This window comes from Molothrus ater, chromosome 8 (genome assembly GCF_012460135.2).
Source record: "Molothrus ater isolate BHLD 08-10-18 breed brown headed cowbird chromosome 8, BPBGC_Mater_1.1, whole genome shotgun sequence".
Taxonomy (NCBI): domain Eukaryota; kingdom Metazoa; phylum Chordata; class Aves; order Passeriformes; family Icteridae; genus Molothrus; species Molothrus ater.
Window position 1 is genome coordinate 17,956,215 of NC_050485.2, and position 19,999 is coordinate 17,976,213.

A 19,999-nucleotide genomic window follows, 5' to 3' on the forward strand; every position below is an offset into this window, starting at 1 on the left:
CAGCTCAATGGTCACTTGTGTTGGTAACAAAGCAAATACTGTATATAAGCTCATTTGTGTGTACACTTTAACCAAAAGGGCACACATTGATTCTGCAGTGCTACTGGACAGCTTGTTTGCTGTAATTATTGATTTTTGAGTGTTTAAGAAAATGAAGACAAGCACACAACTCTGACAATCTTCCATTACTTTACTGATGCTATATTAAGAATTTTTTCATTTTATATATATATATATATATATAGTGTGCAGGAAAATGTCTTAACTCAGACATTTATTTATTCTTTGACCTGTGAACTATGGTTAAAGTGTTCCATTATTGTAGTCTGTATCTATTCAAGCATTTACCTTTCTCATTATCTGCTGAACAAAAGTTGAAATGTCTCGAATGTCTCAAGTCTGGTGTTTCGATATTTGTGAAATAAGAATGATGAACAGGGGGTATCCTGTTTCCTACTGGAATCTCAGAAGTAATGGAATTGCCCATGTTTATAAAATGAAAATGATTCTTCAGCTGTTGGTTGCTGCAGAAGAGGAGCTGGGGCTCCTGCTGGGTGGAGTCAGCACTGTGCCCCTGCTGCCCTAAAGGGTGATTAAAGCCTGGGCTGCAAGGGGCAGGGCCCGAGCAGCAGGAACTGTTCCCAGCTGTGACACTTCCCTGCAGGGCTGCTGGGGTCACACACACCCCCGCTGTGGGAGAGACACACAGGGGAATGCAGCCCTGGCTTCTGCACGTGGGTGGGAGCTTGAGTACCTGAGGGTGCACAAAGGACTGGACCTGAGGGAGAACATAATTGCTGCATTTTACCAGCTTTAAGCAAGGCGTTAGAGAGGTGATGGAGCCACTTGCCCCTCTGAATGAATCAATGGCTGCAAGACATAAAAATGGAAGTTTCAGTAGGTTATGAGGGAATTAATGTCTTAATGTAGCAGTCAGCCCCGCTTACGGATCAAGAGCCCAGAAGGGCCATGAAGTCTTCATCCATACAGACTTTAGATTCAACAAGGTCCAGAGCAGCCTGAGATGATACAAATTTGAAATTCTACTTGTTTTGTAGATAATCTACAGAGGTTGCTTCCAAGCCATATTCTAATTCTGCTGTTTATGGATTTTAAAACTCCTGTTTTCTGGGTAGCTTGAGGAAGTTGGCAAAACAAAGGCACAGTGATTTAGGTAAACCAGGTTGCTCAGAACTGTTATAAGTTGGGAAGAGTAGTGAGTTGTGATGAGCATCTTAGTTCAAGTCTGATGGTGGCAATACGGATTTTTCTGCCCTGCATTGAACTTTCCAGCTGACTAGGTGAGAAGTGCTTCTCGGCTAGCATAAAGGCCAAAAAAAAAGGCTGATGGTACCTGTCATGCCTGTGATCACTATGATGAACTTAGAAACCCATCTCCAAAGATCAGCAGCTTGGTAGCCAGCTGAAATTAGTCCAGGTCTTGCTTTCTGTGTTGCAGTAACAAGTTAGCAGCTTCTGGGTGGGTGATGGTTCCTAATGCTTAGCTGGAGTGTGGTTATCCCAGCAAGTGGCTTCATGGAGCAAACCAGCTCTGAGTTCCAGCTGGTCACAGTGGCAGTCCATCACTGCAGAGGGGCAGGACTAATGGCAGCTGGAAGAAAGGAACAGGGCCATAAATCTCTCTTTAATGCTTCTGCTGCCTTTAGAAGATGTTCTGCATCTCATTTGTTTCTGTACGTTCTTACATATTTGTCTATTTAGCAAAACCAACCAGAGGTCTTAGTGAAAGTGAGGTGAGCAATACAGACAGTTACAACCCAGAGTGAGTGTTTTGTATCTTAACAAAGCAGCTGTCCTGATATGAACCTGTAGTATTTTAATATGTGAATGCAGCTGCTCATGTGTGACTCTTGAGAGAATTGTGTAGGAAATCTGGTGTTAGGGATGGCATGTGCTTTAGAATCCTAGATGTATTCTTTAGTAGCTTTAACACCTAAGATGATGGAGTAAGTTCGAGTCACAATGCTTACTTGCAGTACCATGTAAAAAGACACAGTTTTGAAGATGTAATCCTAATGTTAAGTTTTACTATGGAAACAGTAAAAGTGAATGCCATGGCTGACATGCCAACCAGCATAAATCTTGGTAAATTCTGCATTGTTCATTGTGTTTTGGGTGGTGACAAACATCCTGGTCACCTTCACAGAAGAGTAGTAACATGATAAACTAAAAAAGGTTTATTAGAAAGGTGTGGGCTAGGTTCACTTGTTTAATTTCGTGCCAAGAAGTGACTATGCAGGAGACACCCAGTGAGAGGAAGGTCCTTGTGCACGGCAGTGGCTCATTTAATGAGCAGCGGAGCCTTCCAGCAGTGGGTCACTTTTATTTGCACAGTTGCAGCAGTACAAAACTCATCCTTGTTGAACAATAGACAGGATTTCTTTTACTTTTTTTAAAAAAAAGCATTACAAGGTTCTTGTGCCACTTAAGTGTCAAGATGGTGGAAGAAAAAAGACAGTTCAGTTTATAATAAGATTATATTGGACATAAAAAGGTTTTGTTAATCCTAGCATGGTATTGTGGGAAAATCACAAAACCTTGATGTGATGAAGGATACTTTATTCTCCCCCTGTTTTAGTTTATTTGAAATTCTTCTTAGTTTTCTTCAGAAAATTTCTCATCACAGCTCTTTGTAGGCATATCCCCCAGTGCTAGTGTACGGTGCACAGCAGTGCTTCTGAAGGCTAATATTCTTATTTAAAGAATGAAAATTCTCAAACTCTTCCTATTTTTGGGAACTTCTGCCATATGGTAAGGCATATTTCTTTTTAATTTGGGTCAGCTGGCCTAGTTGTGTGCCCTCCCAGGATCTTGGCCACCCCCAGCCCCTTGATGAGGGGAATGTTGGAGAGCTGATGCTGCCAGCTCTGCTCAGTAAGAGCCAGAACTCTGGTGTGTTACCAAGCCCTTTGTAGCTGCCAGTGCAGAGCACAGCACTGTGGGGGCTGCTGTGGGAGAAGGAGCTGAGCTGAGCCAGGCCCAGTACAAGCTGTTAGCACAGAGGTGTTCCATCACTCCTGACTGGGCAGCCTTGGCCAGCGGTGTCCATCTTGGCACAGGCTGGCATTGCCTCTGCTGGACATGGAGGAAGCTTCTGGCAGCTTCTCACAGAACCACCCCTCTAGTCCCCCTGCTACTGAGACCTGGCCGTGCAAACCCCATACACTGGGGCAGAGCATCAGGCACTACTGAAGTCTAGGAGAAATGGGACAACAGAACAGACTATTGCTGTATTGCTGTACTAATTGGTAATTAATGGTGTAGTTTCCTACAAATTACCCAGAAAGTAGTTGCTTTATTTAGAAATGTGCTGCCTTCCTTCCCACCCCACTCCCAAGAAATTGTGCAAAGTACTGTATTGTGTTACAAGAGGTATCTCTGAAGGAATTCTTAGTGCTGAAGTTGTCATGTGTTCAACTTTTTTGTTCCATTGTAAAGCTCTTATTATAGAGGTATTTTATGCCAAATACTTTAGACAGGATTTTATAGCACATTAATCTGCTTGTACTTCACAGATAAATGCATGAATTAACAAAAGTAGCACATTCATAATTGGATTCTAAGTTTTCGTAGCTGGGATTAGAAGTTAAAATCAATGTAGTTTTAAAGCATTCAGAAAACTTTTTTCCCAGCTGTTACCCAAATCCTTCCTTCCTCTAATGTTCTATAGCTATTGTCCTCTTGATCACTGATACTTAACTACTATTTTAGGTCACTTGGTATCTGGTATCTTTTGTTTACTGTTGTCCTTTAAAACAATTAAAAAACCATTTAATTTTGTTTTTTGCTGAAACATTTAGCTTTTATATGCTTTTTTTTCCCCTGCAAAAAGAGGTTAAAGAACAAGCATTTCCTCCCACTCCAGAATTGCTCTCAGGGTAGGATTCTGCTTCTAAACTTGTGCAGATCTCATTGAGGCACTCTGAGTTATATTCACTGGTTTATTTTGCTGATGGTTTGCCTCTTTGTTGCTTTGGCAGTGGTTATTGGATGTGCAGAGAGCTGCTATATGAAGGCAGGCCTTTGTGGAATGGTGGGAGTTAGCATTGCTTTAGGCAGTCAGCTGAAACAGATTAGTAATTTATTCTTTTCTTGTCAATTTAAACTTACACATGATTACGTTTTTTGAAGTACCTGAGTACGCTGAATGGGCCAGGACACACGATTGTGTGAAAAGGGAGCTACGTAAGGCAACATGGAATGGCATTCCCTAGAATGCAGTGGTTTCAGTCATGGTTTAGGCATGATTATGATTAAACATGTTTTCAAGGTCCAGCACCAGGCACTCAGATTGCACTTCTGACAGTTAAATCAGATGCTTAAAATAGAACAGTTTTTTGAACTGTTGCTTTACTGAATTTTCACTGACTGCAGATTTTAAGAGCAGTATTTACAAAAAACCAAACCAAATTAAATTGACAAATAGTGCCCTGCAATAAACCTGAATATTTTAAGCTTCGAAAAACATGCATACTTGTTTTTCTCCCCATTTACCATTCTTTTCTATAATCTTTTATTTGATAAAGGATTAAGGAATTGGAAGATCCTTGTCTTATCCTATTATTTCTGAAAAGGAGAGTTTTGCTAAGAATAGTCTTTTAATCTCTTGTCATAACAGCTTCTTTACCAAAATGTAGAGTTACACAAGTTTTCTTTTGTTGAAGCTATTGTGGTTTATGATTTCTGTGACAAAACTGACCTGGAAGACACAACATTTTATATTATCATATATTATGATAATAGGATTTGTCATGGAACCAGTCTGTAGTGGCGCTTCATATGACATTACACTGAAGAAGCTGTAGAGCTGTTCTCCTATCAAATGTTGCACAGCGGAGTTTGGAGAGTGATATTTTTTCTGTAAATATAGCACTACTCATTCTGATAATGCTTGTTCTAGAAAAATGCTACCTAATAAATTTCTTCATGTTTAATTAAAGTCACAGTTCACGAGTCAACAAAAAAAGTGTAGAGGAAAGGTTGGATGAGAATCTTCATCATTAGAAATGCCAGTTTTCAGGCTGGTAAGTATTGCATGCTGCAGCCTGCCTCATTTACAGCCTCCTGGCATTTGAATCTAAAACCCTTTTTAAAGGGAATGGAAGATACTTTTTTCTAAAACAGTCTCTGCTGATGTCTAATGACTTAATAAAACAAGAATATATAAGAATATATGAACTCTGCAGTGTATTCTATTGCAAATACATCATTTCACTGTACAACCTCCTATGTTAAGCTTTGTGTCACACGTTGCCTTATCACAAAATGCAGCCCCCTGGAAAACGTGGAATGGAAATACCATATTGCAGCAGAGTGGCACTGTAGTGAACTAGATTAGAAGTGATCTGTACTTGGTAAGAATTAGTAAAGTGCTGTTGGCCACAGGTGACATTTTTCCAGAGAGGGTGCACTGGTATTCCAGAGCAGCTGTGTTGTAGGAGTTGACTGTGAGAAGTGCTGGGAAGTTGTAAGTGTTGCTGTCTTACTTGCTGCTGATTTGGATCACCAGGACTGTGTCTATCACCAAAACCAACTTGAAAGCCTCAGATAAAGTTTGGGCAATTCTTAAGCTTTGTAACTCGTGGTGCAAATTTCCATAGGTTTAAGTATTTATGGTGGTGTTTTTCTCTAGAGATAGGTTCGTGTTTAGATTGTGTACCTTTAAAGATCTAATATTTCAGAAACCTGGCAATCTGGATAGCACTTGGTATGTAATAATCACAGATGATGAAGAAATGTGAGGTTTCATTTCCCTGTCACACACTGGCAGACTCTCCTTGCTTAGAGGGGAGAGGGAAATGGCTGAAGGAATGGTAGATAAGCAAGCACAAATTTTCACCTTTTCATGGAACTGATAGCATGTGTTCACTTGTGCATCTTTCTTTCCTTGCCCTCAGGCTACTTTAAGTCTCTATGCTTTGGCTTCTCATTTTTCTGAATCTTAATTTTGTTTAACTTCCCATGTGATGAAGTTAGCCCTGCTGGTGGCTGTAATGTGTGTTTTACCTAATAGGCCAGCAGGCCCTAAACCAAAAGTATGGATAATTTCTTCTATGACCAGCTGCTTTAGTCACAGTTGTAAAAGAAAAATAAAACTGACTAGCTCAAAGTGCCAGAAGTGAATCAGTTACCTGACTGGTTTAGGTAATGTGTGTGTGTGTGTAAGATAAACATACAGCCCATGTGGCATTTTTCCTGTGCTTTATGGCAGTCCCTTTAATTGTCCTGTGCCATTAACAAATAATGCCTTAACTTTTCATGAATGACTATTATATGCATTTTTTGAGTATTTTTTTTTGTAGTAAAAGGGCTGTAATTTGTAGACTAATGGCATTATGGGACAATGTCTTAGAGCATAGAGAAATGTAGGTGCAAAAGAAAGAAGGTGGATTAATCCTCTCAATAGGAAATTTACTGATAAAAACCAAAAAATACCTGTTTTGAAATAAGAATCACTGCAAAACTTATATTGCTTGTAAGTAGTTTATTGTGGTGCATTTGTTACTTGGTTCATCATCCTGCTTGTGCAAAGTGTGTGATGTGTTTTAATCTGACTATAAAGAATTCAGTTCTCAGATGAATTGACTTTGATGTTAAACAAAGCTAATGTTTTAGTGATACCAGAAGTGATTGTCTTATTTTGGATGTTTTGCAAGAGATATTTCACAATAGGAGAATTTGCTTTAGAAATGTGCAGTGATATTGATTTTTATATAGAGGGTACTCAGAAGCTGTGAATGCAGGTTCAGCAGTTCAGCTGACCCTTGTTCAGCAGGCAGGATGAGAAAACACTGGTATGTTGTACTTGGTTTGCATAAATGCTTGCTTTGAGCTTCTGAGGGAAATGTGTGGAGGTGCTGACTCTGCCTGTGCTCCATGGGGAGCAGTGTGTGAAATCTCTGGTGGAGCTTCAGTGGTTCTGTCCCTTCCAGCTGCGCCAGCAGTGCCAGGAAATGGCTCACGTGGAGGAGCAGTGTTTAACAACAGGAGGTGTTTCTTGTGGCTTTCTGCATGTTTACATGTGATCTTACACTCCCTGTTTATAGGCAGTATCAGTATTTTGCTAGTTACAGGCTTAATTTTATTGCTGCCAGTTGGAGGTCTTTCCTTGCCACTAAACAGCCTCTGAGTCATTAGTTACTTCTGACAGGGTACCAGACTGTTCCAAGGTACTTGAGACATGGAAGTGGAAAAGCTCAAGTTCCAGTTACCTTATACAAAAATTCCTGTCTCCAACTTCAGGTTTCCCTAATTTCAGGTTCAGCTGTTAATATTTTGGCACTGGTGACTGCACCTGTGAGTGGTTGCTATTTCAGGCTGAATAGTATTTGAATGTAATTTGATGCAGGGAGTTCCAGCACTGGTGTAAAAAACATTATGTTGGAAATTAGCTGTTTGAGCTCATTCCTCATTTTGTTATTAACCTTTTATTGTGAGTTTTGAAACCATTTGGGGTGAGGTTCCCAAAATAGCACAATCTTTAGTGGAAACGTTCACATTTGATTAGATGCTCTAGTATTGATCAGAGAAGTCTGACAGGGGAAGCACTGGAGAACATGCCAGCTTCAAGTTCCTATCTGTATGACTGACTCTGCAAATATAATCCCTGGGGCATCCCTGCTTCAGAGACACCACAGAGCATGTCTGTCCTCAGAGTCAATGAAATTGGCTTTTTCACCAGAGGGCGAGTAACAGCCTGAAAAGGGAAAACTCAAGGGGCGGCATTCGCCAGCAGCTGCTGCTGGAAGCTCTACTTGGGAAATAAGTATGTTCCTCTTGCCTGGCTGTCAGTAATAATTCCCCTCTCCTGTCCCTCCCTTCAAAGCAAACAAGGAAGCTCCCAGTGTCAGTGGTGGTTGGGGATCAGGCTGTTTACCTGTGCTCTACCCAGGTGCTGTAGCTGCTGGCACAAGCCCCTTCGTGGGCTGACTGAAGTGACTGAAAAAAGCAGCAGGTCAGTTGAATTAAGATGAAAAACAGAACATGCGTTCTGGATAGGTCCTTTTTTGCATGCCTGTTTTCTTTTGATGACTTCTAGTCTGTCTCTGAGATGGAAGCTGGCTTTCAGTAGATATGAAATTTTCTTGACTCATTTTGCCCCCTTCTATTGTAGTTTATAAAGTACATAAATACTAGTGTGGGGAAGATTCAAATGCAGGAAGCTCGCTAAGTATAAATTAGATTAAAAAGAAAGATTTGCTGTTTTTTTTTTCCATGAGGTTTTCTCCTTTCCTGCCCCTCAAATTCTACTTCAGTAGTATAAAAGATAAAGTTTGCCTATTTTTGTAAGAGGAAAAAATAGAGGGCTGAGCGTGGAGTCTGTTGAAGAATTTTGATAAATTGAGTAGCATTTATCAGTATCTCTAGTGTTTCCCTAGAACATCCTCAGTTCATCCTCAAGCCACTTGGATTCTAATCTCCTGCATCATGTTCATTGCATGTGTTACAGATGGGGTTAAAAACCACCCAAATGTTCTCCTACTAATTCAGGCTCTGCTTTGTTGTTATTTTTGTCTTCATGTTCTCCTTGGTAAATTTTAAATATTTATTTCTGTTTTGATTCAAGATCTGGAAAAACTCTTCAGTCACTACTAATCAGGGTGAAAACTCTGAGGACCTCGTGGCTCTTGAGGCCCTTTATGCTTTTTATATACTTATATCTGGAGCTAAGCATTGCATGAAAGCTCCCTCTGTGTAAGGTAATAGGATTACTTGTCTGTTCCAAACAGAACTGGAATCTGGGCAAAGACATCAGGTGTGAAGACTAAAATCAAATTATTAGACACTGTGAACCTGTGCTGTTTAAGTAGTAGGTACCTCTTTGTTATAAAAGGGTCTCTAGGTGACTTTTGGAGTGCATAATTAAGTTCAGTCCATTGCAATTACCTTTAAATAGATTATCATCTGTTCTATGGAAACTGTAGTAAGGTGACTACTGGCCAAGAAAAGACTGCTGGAGTGGAGAAGGGGGTGGTTTATTTCCTTGTATGTTCTGCCCTTCCAGTGAACTCCTCAATTACCCTGTCTTAATAAGGTGAGATGGCACATATGAAGAAAACTGTATCTAGTTTCCTAGATGACTGGAAAGTCATCATGTGATCTAGCTGGAGCATGTTGTAAGTCACTATAGGAACCTGTAACTGCAACATTAAATTATGGCAAAGGTTGCATTCATATTAGTAGATTTAGTCCATTGTTTATTAATTTAGGGCTCTACGTAGTTGTTCCCTGTTAAATTTTACCAAGGACAGAGTTAGATTAACAGAGAGGGCTCTATATCTCTGCAAGAGATGTATCAATCTGGCAAAAATGTTTGCCAAGCCAGTGTAATTCCTTGATTTAAACTGCCCGTATTACAGTTTTTTAAGATTCATTTGCTGTTGTGTACTCAGGAATATTTTGCTTTATAGCCAAATTTATTTGTCTGTACCAAGCCTGTCATCTTTTCTGAAATTACCATCTTTAGTGGAGAAAGCCATCTGTTTATTGTTGAATACTCAATAGGTTCTGGGAAATCAAGTAATTGGCTTTGAATTCTCCATATATAAATGGCTACAAAAATGTAACTGTCCTAAAGTTTAAAAAAATTAAATGTGCCTTAAATTTCTTGTGTTTGAGCAAACAGGGTGACACTACCCTTTTCTGTTTGAACTTGAAAGCAGAAGGCAAGTCATAACATAGAAATCTAAATGTGCCCTTGTCATGTTTATGCAGCTTTCCCCAGCCTCAGTACTTCTTTTCCTGGTGAACACTGAGATCTAGTGTTCACCTTTGCTTTACTGAATCTGTAACAAGTGAAGTTTGACTTCTTGGTGGACAGAAGATACGTTAAAATCTAGTTCTTTTAAGAAATGTACCTGCACTGTCCTTCCGACCTGAGCTATACAAGAATCACTCCAGTATATTTGTGGTTTTGTTTAATAGTTGCAAGCAGAAAATAGCTCCTGAGATCAGAGCTGTTGACTTTTAGTTTGTGCTGTGCCTCCTGTCCTGTGAGTGGTGTGAGCAGGCAGGGTTCTGTGTAATGCAGGTGTGCAGTAGCTGAGGGGAGAGGCACTGCCAGGGCACAGCAGCTGGAGGCCTCCTTAAACACATGGCAGCATTAGGAGTAGTTCAGGCAGCTGGAGGTTGTTCAGCTTAAAACCATCTGATCTGTGAAAGCCATGCAAATCCTAGAGTCAGCAGTGAGAATATTCATTTGAGAATAAGCTTCAGGTTTTTAGACATCTTTGGCATTTGTAATGGTTTAGTAATATCTTGCTGCAGTTTTCACCCAGCTAATATGAACTCCTTTATCCAAATGCTCTATCTGCATTAATATTTAACAGAGCTGGAAGTATTGCAAAAGACAACATTCAGTTTCGAGGGCAGCATGGACAAACAAAACATTAAAATCATAATTACTTCTGAGACTAACTGAATGAGCTATGAAGTTACCTTTAGAAACTATTCTTTTGTTTTGAGCCTAAATTTGAGCCTTTGAAGCAAGCATATGTGAAAACTAGGCTGTGTTTGAACTGTCCATTTAGCAGCTATCCAGATACCTTTAAACATGACAGCTGAAAATTATACAAGCATTCAAAAACACATGATGCATACAATTCAGCTATGTGTGAACTGTATTTTCACAGAGAAATTAAATAAGAGTCATTAATGCAAGAGCTTTATATACACTGTCCATTTGTTTTGCATTCAGTAGCAAACTAGCATGTACTTGAAGAACTGTTGGATTTTTCTAGGTCAACCACAGATTCCTACAGAACATTGATTTTCATGGTGTTAGATGCCTTCTAAATGGAGTTATTGAATCATCATTGATAGGTAGCTTATGTTGTTATATTATGTTGATTACATTATTATTTACTGTATTAATATATGTAATTGTTTTATTTTAATATTGCCTTCTTCCATTTCTGCATCTCTTTGACTGTCATGGTTTTCATTTTTTGTCAGTCCTACTTCAGAGCAGCTCCTGTAGTAATCTTTCACTGTAGAACAGTTGTGCCAGCACATGTACACAGATCACTGTCAGTTGGTGTTTGTGTTGTACCTCAGACATGCCTTGTCCCAGAGACTGTTTGCTGGCTTAACATCCAAAGTTTCTTCCAAGACTTAGCTCACTTGGTCCTTGCTTGTTTAGGAGAGGATTGCTTTAGAAGTCATGATCATGAAAACCAAGTCTGATTTAATGCAAAACTTGTAGTTAATGATGGTTGTTCCCATCTCTGGTTTTTCTAATTTCTTCTGTTTTATTGTATTTCAAGGTACTGGGATGTGAAAATATCTTGTCAGCTGTACTTCATTGAAGTAGAAATAAGCTGAGTATGTATGATTTCTTACATAAATGGATACTCCTAAAGTAAGAGATTATGTATTATAGGATAGGATGAATCCTGGATTTTCATGTTGTATTGTCTAATGAAGGTATAAACAAAATGTGCAAGGAGAAATGGCTTTTCTGAGAATTGGCTCCATGTCTTCTGAAGCACTTAGTACATCTGTTTTATGCTAGGAGAGCATGCATGTACAATCAAGAGAGAGACTGTACCTTTTGCTGTCACAGTACAGATTGATAATTTTTGATGAACACCATGTAGGGCTGCAGAGAAAGGAATGAGAATTTAACAGCAAGTGGACACACTTCTTCCTCACTTTGGGATATCTCTCCCTCCTTCCTCATGTTATTAGTGAAAATAAACAATGAATTCTCTTATATGCTGCTGTGTACTAAAGTACTGTTATGAATTATAAAATGGTTAGTAAATACAAGCTTCCTTGTACAGTTTTGAATGTGTAGCAAATTACAAGACTTTAAGCAATAAAATTTGCTTGGTTATAATACAATGTATGATATATAGTAAAATCTGTTACTATAAAGGAATTATTTTCTCAGAGAACATTATCTCTCAAGATCCTTTTCTTTAACTATACTTGCTTGGTTTCACTCTTTGATTCTATGAAGTTTACCAAAATGAAAGAAAATGCAATTAAACACTTAGCTTTGACTATTCAAAATACTGACTTTTAATGGAATGGTGCCAGCACTCACCTGGAAACCTTGGAAGGAGGGGAGAGTCCTTCCTGCATTTGTTTCTGAGGAATTATCCAGAGTGAAGTATTAAGTTTTCATTATCTTGATGCTGATACCAAACAGCAGAGTTCTATTGACTAAGCTGTTCCAGCTAATCCTGCATTGGTCAGTGCAGGTATCACTAAATCTTAATACAGTTTTAGTGGATAAATTCAAGGTACTGGGGTTTTCTCAGCTGACGATGAACAAATGTAAGATTACATGAATTAGTGTCTTCATTCTTTGTTTTCTGATTTTCAAAAATGTGTTTGGCTGATTTCATACTGTCCACAACAAATTTTCTCTTTTCTAATTCACAGGGCGGTTTATCATTATATGTTGTTGGGCATTTTTATTCCAAAACTGTGTGCAAGTACATCTGTGAACAAAGTGTTGAATCCAAAGACTTAGTGATAAGATGGATAGATAAGAAAGAGCTGGGGTTGGTGTCATACATTGCTAAGAAATTAGGCTTTTGGTCTCCCTCCAGTAAGCTGACCTGCACCCTACCAGTACAGTCTGGATACAGATTTTTTCCTTGTGTTAAGGAACAGTCACTATTGCCCAATTATGCCTCTCCTGTCAGCTGGAGAAGGAAGCGTTTAATGAAACTGCCAAAACACTGAGAGAAGCTGCTTTGGTATTTAGTTAACTCTTTATTACAGAGGTTTGGTTTTTTGACGGCATTTTGGAAAAGGGGTCTTGAAATTGACATTTCTTTTGAGATAAATGTCAATTAACGTTGTGCATTTTTAATTAGTAATATATCAAATAGTTAAAAATGTCTCCTTTTTAGAGAACGTCAGAGTGTTTTGATTGTACCTCTGGCTGTGAAGTGAATACGGGTTAGCTAGTTAAAAGTGGAATACATAGATTCTAAGAATAATACTACTTGTGCAAAATTTGTTATTATTTGTGGAGGCAATGTTTGCACTGTCTGTGTTCTCAAAGCTTGCTTAAAATTTAACAAATGTATAGTGTTGTGGCATATGGAAGGCAAGAGTCTCTTTGGGACTTGAATAACACAGGAAAATGTTCTTTAAGTTAATAACAATGGAAGACAGCATGCTGATGAAACAAATACAATTCTTCTAGTCACATACTTGTACTACTAGGCATCTCTTATAGCTCCACTCAAAAGTTGTGTAAAGTTAAAAGTGCACTGTTAGCATTAAAGAAATGAGAAATATTACTGTAAAAGCCATGATGCAGTTTTATTTTTTCTCCTGTGGGACATCTGCATTGAGGTGTTGCATTTCTTTTTTTAATACGAGAGGACTTTGGTGGAATATAAATCCTTTTCGCTTACTTTTGTTCTGTGATTGTTACTTTTTGCTCATGAAAGATGTCTGACAAGGCCAGTTTTCCTTTTTGGACTTCAATTGACTGTATGTGTTTTCATATCAGTGTCGGGTATTCCTGGTGGTTGTGACCAAGTGTATTTTAATGATTGCAATGTCTGGAAGACTTGTTCGTGTTCTGTCACTCTTTTATTTATGGAATTGTGCAATAATTCAGGTGGAATGGGGCCTCTGGAGAGTGTCTGGCCCAGGCCCTGCTCCCGTGCTGCAAGTGTGTATGGAGGGATGGGAGGACTCTTGGAGCTCTCTGGATGCTGTGGAGCTTCCTGCCTTTTGATCTTCTGTCATTTCCATCTAAGATTTTTCTATCATTCATTACAGCATTTCAAACACCTGCCATCTTACTCCTGCAGTCACTAGAAATAACTTATATGTGCACTTGGGATTTATTTGGGAAATGTCTTGTGTGTCTTAAAAGGAGTTTTGCCTTATGTCAGGTTCCATACAGTTGTAAAATCTTAGTTTTTCCAATTTTGTCTTCATAGGCCAGAAGCAAAATTTGGATGAAGTGAAGTAGCCAAGTTGCCGTCATGAGCAGGAGCAAGCGTGACAACAATTTTTACAGCGTTGAAATTGGAGATTCAACTTTCACCGTATTGAAACGGTATCAGAATTTGAAACCAATAGGATCAGGAGCACAAGGAATAGTCTGGTAAGGTTTCTTTAAAATTTAAATGTACCTTTGGGTTTCCTTAACATAGTTTTTTTGAGTGTTGTATGTTAGAGAGCCAAGAGTGTGGAGAATTACCTTTTACGGGCAAAACAGGGATGGTAACTGGTGACCATTTTTCCTCAGCAAGGGCTTGCTGTTGCCTTTTGACCTGTTCACCTTTAGAATTGATGTCCTTCTGTGCAAATTCAGCCAGTTGTGCTGAGTCCTGTAAATTAATGGGGAAAAAAGAAACTGGATAAAGAAACTAAACCTAATCATAAACCACACTGCTTGCAGTGAAATAAAAGGCAGAAATACTCTGTATAATATTTGCTGCTTGTAAATGTTTGCACTACTTGAAATGGCTTGTTAGGAGTCTGTTTCAAAATCTGAGTAATCCTTGATACCAGTGAGTGAGTATTTGGGATGCTGGCTGTCATATGGAAGTGCCTGATGCAGTTTGGGAAAGTATGACCTGACAGTGTCATTCTTTGAGTAAGAGCTCTGCTGTGTGGACTGAAAAGTGTCCAGTTGATTTAGGTTGTTGTCAACTAGCTGCTTGTAGGCACTGTTTCCTGTGCATTGGTATTGCCTCAAAGAGAAATGTTGGCTTAACCTTCCTGGAAGCTTTTTTGAATGTTTGAGAAGGATGTAAATATCAAAGGACCTTGCCAATTTTTCAGTTTATTGTAACTCTTAAGATGTTAACCAGGTACATAAAAATACAAAAGCATCAAGGAAAAAAAAGGGGAGAGTGTAATCTCAGTTCTGTCACCTCTTTACTAATTTGATCTTGTTCGTGATCAGTGTAAAGAGAATGGTATAGGTGGGTTTTCAATTCATGTGTGTGTTTTAGCAGGATTAATAAAACAGTGTAAATTTAGATTTGAAGAAAAAACACTAGAAAGAGTTGGTTTTGAAATGGTAACTTCTGGCATTAAGATTACTGGTATTAACTAGCAGCAACAAAATAACTGATCTGAATTTTGTTTACATGTGTGTTCACAGACTGGGGATGTAGACAGTTGCTTAACTAGTTTGTTTAGTTGCTATAGAAATGCCAGTAAAAGCTTTAGATATTATTACTGTCCTGATGGCCAGTCATATGTTAACTACTGCCTGTTTTCCAAATTTGTTGCCCTTCCTAGAGCGGAGATCCCAAAGCTGACCATGTAGTTTCTCTAGGGCCATCTGTAGTTGCTGTAGTGTTGTAATTGAGGCCTTTTTAGTTAAATCACAGCTTTCCCTGATGAGGGCTGTGGTTAAATCTTGCTCATGTGTCTCCATACAGTGCACTTCTTTGGATTGGAGTTTTTGTTGTCTGTGGTGATGGTTTGTATTTGTTTCTTTTTTTTTGTTGTTGTAACTGATCCTACTTTATTTGGCGGAATATTAAGTAGATGGCCTGGTGCTGAAATAGGCTCTAGGCTTCTGTTATGTACAGGGAATGCAGAAGTTTAAATACTAGAACAGAAGTCCTATGTTGGCCACCTTTCCTAAAATAATCCTTATCTTTGGGGCAGGTGGGGGAATTCCAATTATAGTGGAAAATGTACATCAAAGAAAGTTACCAGTACATGTTGTTCCCATTCTTTTTCTTTACTAGTGTCTAGAGGTTTTGTTCATGATAAATTACAAATCATTCAAGCCTACATACATACAATCCACTTCTTAAAGTAGTGAGTTGGATTTAATAGATCCTACTGTTTACTGGCAGATATTCTTCATTAGCTTGGAGTACCATTCTTGAGAAGAGACAAGAAAATAATATTTTCTCTGCTGAGACTTTTTTAGTAACTGATAAATATTTCCTGAGTCTGCATGGCAGTCATCTGTTATATTAGCTCTTACAGGAAAAACAAGCCATGCCTTCCTGTCCTGGAAATGTGATATGTAAGGGAGTTGTCTCCAATAACAGTCTTCATCAGTTAAACAGCCTGTGTCACTGAATCGTATGACAGTGTTGGCATTAGTCTGTAAACAAAATATTGGGGTTTTTTTTCACCAAGTTAAAGCCAGTGACATCTAGAGGTTAAAGTTTTCTTAGCACTTTTTTTTGTCTTGACTTTGATGCTGTCATTGTCATCAGAATATTAAGCAACTACATAATTTAAAGCATTGGACCTTTTTATAACCTAATTTTCCTGCCGTCCCCCTTTTAGTGTGAAGATTTTATGTAAAATTGATGTGCTTTTTATGTTTGAAGTGTTTTGGATCTTTTGTAGATGGTCTGTTCTTGCCAGTGAGTGGCAAGAACTCAGTATCTTTGGAAGCAGAAATACTGCATTATATTGTAGAGATTGTCATGTGTTAATGCTCTGAAGCTTGAAAATATTTTTAAATTTTGATACACTCAGCATACAAGAGCACTTTGCTATATCACATTCCTAAAGCTGGTTAACACTGAAAATTTGGGGTTTCTGCAGACATGATACAAATTAGCTGGAAATGTTTACAACTGCCACAGCTTAAAGGACCTTGACACTAGAGATGTAATAATGTTATTTTTAATTACAGTGCAGCTTATGATGCCATCCTTGAGCGGAATGTTGCAATCAAGAAGTTAAGCCGACCTTTTCAGAACCAAACCCACGCTAAAAGAGCCTACAGAGAGCTTGTTCTTATGAAGTGTGTTAATCATAAAAATGTGAGTGCAGTGTCCTCCTTCAGATCTTGAAGAATTAACTGGAAGGTTATCCTTTGTAAAAGTCTGGAAGGTGACTTTTCAGAGGAGATTTCCATTGCATAGCTGTATCTCCATGATAAGTACGGAAGTGTCTTGCAGAAGAGCTATTATTGACTAGTTTTAATACCTGCCCAATCTTTAAATACTCCCTTCAAGCTCAGCTAGGGACTCAGTGTTATATTGCTAAAATTTACAAGCAGCTGTCAAGTAAGCATACCATGGCTGGTAAGTGCATCCTGCTGCTAGACAAATAGGAGAAAAAAGAAATAGGCTGTAATACCTTTATTTTCTCCCCCTGTTGCATGAATGAGTTTAGAATCTTATATTGTGACAGCAGTAGCTGTCCAGTATTTATGAAGCTGTGCAGTAGACAAGATCACAGAAATGTGAAGCAGATAGGTGATAAATTTATTTTCTTCCTTCAGAGTCAGATGTGTGTAGTCTACTTTACCTTCTCTTTTAATCCCCCATCAGGAAGACAAAATTTCTCCTGGCTGCTAGGTAGGGAGAGTGTCATAGGAAACTTACTCGGTCTTCTAGCTTTTTGGGAAAATTTTGTATTTTCTCACACAGGTGGTATATATGTGGATTCACTGAAGGTTGTTCCACCTAATAGCATAATTTGTATGATGATTCTTCATGAGTAGTAGCTTGACCTCTTTCTGTACATCCTGTCCACTCTTAATGCAAAATGTCCTAATGCATCTGTAAGAACCTGTTTTTCTGTTTGGATTAAGTTGTTTCTTCACCTCTGTCAGTGGCCAAGTGGTCTCTTTTAGGGAGTCTTCATCAGTTTTAATTTTATTATCCCTCATGTACAAAAAAAAATCTTACCAAGTCTTCAAACTGAAAGTAGGAAGAAGGGGAAGAGTGACTAAGCTACTTAGGTTTTAAGATTTGAATATCATCTTGTTAACACATGGAGTGTCTTTAGATTATGTGATTTGTGGAGGAAAAATACTCCTTTCAAAATCATTTGGATCTGTTTACATTATGTTAGGCCTGGTTGAGCTACTGCGCATCTTGAGCTTCAGTGTATACCAGGAGGTTCATATCAGAATAATAGTTACCAGTTTTGAAATGTTGACTCTGCAACTTTTTATTGCTGTGGTACAATTACCTTCCTCTCCCCCTCCCCGCAGATAATCGGCCTACTGAATGTGTTCACACCACAAAAATCCCTGGAAGAATTTCAAGATGTGTAAGTCAGATTTGAGCTAAAGCTGAGAATTTATTTTATGAAAGATGATTAAGAGAGAGAATACAGTAAAACAGCAGTATTATCTGATTATTCTTTTTTTTTCTTCATAAGCTACATAGTGATGGAGCTCATGGATGCAAATCTCTGCCAAGTGATTCAGATGGAGCTGGACCATGAACGAATGTCCTATCTTCTTTATCAAATGCTGTGTGGTATCAAACATCTTCATTCAGCTGGGATTATTCATAGGGTAAGTGAACTAAAATGTATAATTTGCATTGCACCTGGTTTTTTCTTGAGTATTTAAAAGATAAAAGAAGTTAGAAATGGGAGCATGAAGGGTGTTTCATAGCCTGTCCCATAGGCAGGGAGAGAAAGCTGAAGGGAAATCATCACACTTTTTTCCAGAATAATTCTGGAATGAGCCTTTTTAATGTTTAAATGATTTGGTAACAATCTGCCCAGAGCAAACTGAAGATTTTTGCAGTGAGTTGCATTACCTCCTCTAATTCTGTATAATATTCTACTTTAGTAGTCATGGCAGGAAGGGATATCTGGAAGCGTCTCTGCCTTTATTGTTTTGGTAACCAAACCTGAAATTCCATCTTTGGAAAGAACTGCCCATTTTATTTCTTCTCCTTTACTAGCAGAGTAATGAATAACTATCTGAAATCTCCAGATAAGATGATGATGATAAAGACTTGTCATTGGAACTTGGATAACACCTGTGTGTCACAAATCACTCACTCAGATAGTTAACAGGCAAAACTGACTGCAGCTTTTTAAATGGCCCGTGTGTGTTGCAATTTAGTCAAGAAATTTTGAATTTAGGGTTGCCTGTTCAAGTGAGCATTTTGTATGTAATGGTATATAGATTAAAAATTGCTTGAGATTGTCTGGTTATAACTTCCTGTGCACTGCCACAGGAATTGCTGTGTTAGGATGCTAGTCCAGGTCAGTGGTCCACTACATTGTGACTGGAGTGTTGAATGGTCTGCAAGCTGGATCTGCAGTCTGACACTTCTTTCAGTGTGCCATCTTTTCCCCAGGGAACAGGGACAATTATTGGAATGGAAAATACAGCTTGAATGGGCAAATGCTGCTTCCTTTTGCTCAGCTGGTTCTAGTACTCATTAGCTGTGTCATTCCAGTGAAGAGCTCAAGGAATGAAAGTGAAACCTTCCTTCTTGCATGCAATTTCACTGAACTGCTGTGTTGGAAGAGATGTGCAAGGGAGGGAGGAGCATTGCCTGCAACCAGGCATTATACCTGATGCTGCTTGGTCTGCTTGTGGGCATTTGAAATAGGTCACTTGGGCCTTTTGCACTGTTCTGGGAATGCTCAGCAAAACTACATTGTTCCACTTAGTGTTGTGGTACTATATTGCTTATGACTGAAAATATGCAGCCTGTGGTGTTCTAATGTCATGTGCCTGTAGGTCTGAAATAATGGTTTGCATACAGTTTCACATTTCCTCTTCAATATTTAAGTGTGCAAGTTTAATGCTGTGGATTTTCCTAGGTCTTTTTTAGTTTCAGAAAACAGTGTATTGTCTGGATGTGCTAGAGTACATAAAGTAAGAATGTCTCTCTGTGGATCTTAGCACAAGCTTAGGGGAGCTTCTAAAAGTGTGCTTGCTTCAGGGTGGTTTGTACTCCTCTGAAGTGGGCATTGATCCTGTAGAAGTTGTGGATTAATTTAAACATTTTACATTTACAGAAAAGAAGTAACTACTTAGTTAGTTGGGCAAGAGTGAAGACAGCTTTGAGGTTAGAATTCCTTCCTCTGTAAATATGGATTAACTCTTTGAAATGCTTCCTATCATACAGGGATAAACTATCCTAAGAAAACTAAATACAATTGCTATGTAAATAGCACCATATGTATGCATGAATGCTTTTAAAGGACATGTGCAGATGCTTTTGAAGGACATTTCACTTGCATGTCTTCCTGGTAGATTTTCAGCTGAGACCTTCTTCTTAGACTTTGTTAGAAGATTGAGGATATT

General features: G+C 38.6%; 1 protein-coding gene across 7 annotated transcripts in view; it reads left to right on the top strand.

Moving 5' to 3' along the window:
• Positions 1-19,999, top strand: part of MAPK8 (mitogen-activated protein kinase 8) — a 119,108-nt gene that overhangs the window by 85,805 nt on the left and 13,304 nt on the right. For 4 of the 7 annotated variants that reach the window (XM_036385464.2, XM_036385463.2, XM_036385462.1 and 1 more), the window contains exons 2-5: positions 13,938-14,104; positions 16,622-16,751; positions 17,933-17,991; positions 18,103-18,241. In XM_036385464.2, coding sequence (XP_036241357.1) covers positions 13,983-14,104; positions 16,622-16,751; positions 17,933-17,991; positions 18,103-18,241 — 450 coding nt within the window. In that variant the 5' untranslated portion in view covers positions 13,938-13,982. Of the gene's footprint in view, positions 1-11,285; positions 11,344-13,937; positions 14,105-16,621; positions 16,752-17,932; positions 17,992-18,102; positions 18,242-19,999 lie in introns of all 7 variants that reach the window. The other 3 variants (XM_036385461.2, XM_054515582.1, XM_054515583.1) reach the window with 1 other exon arrangement.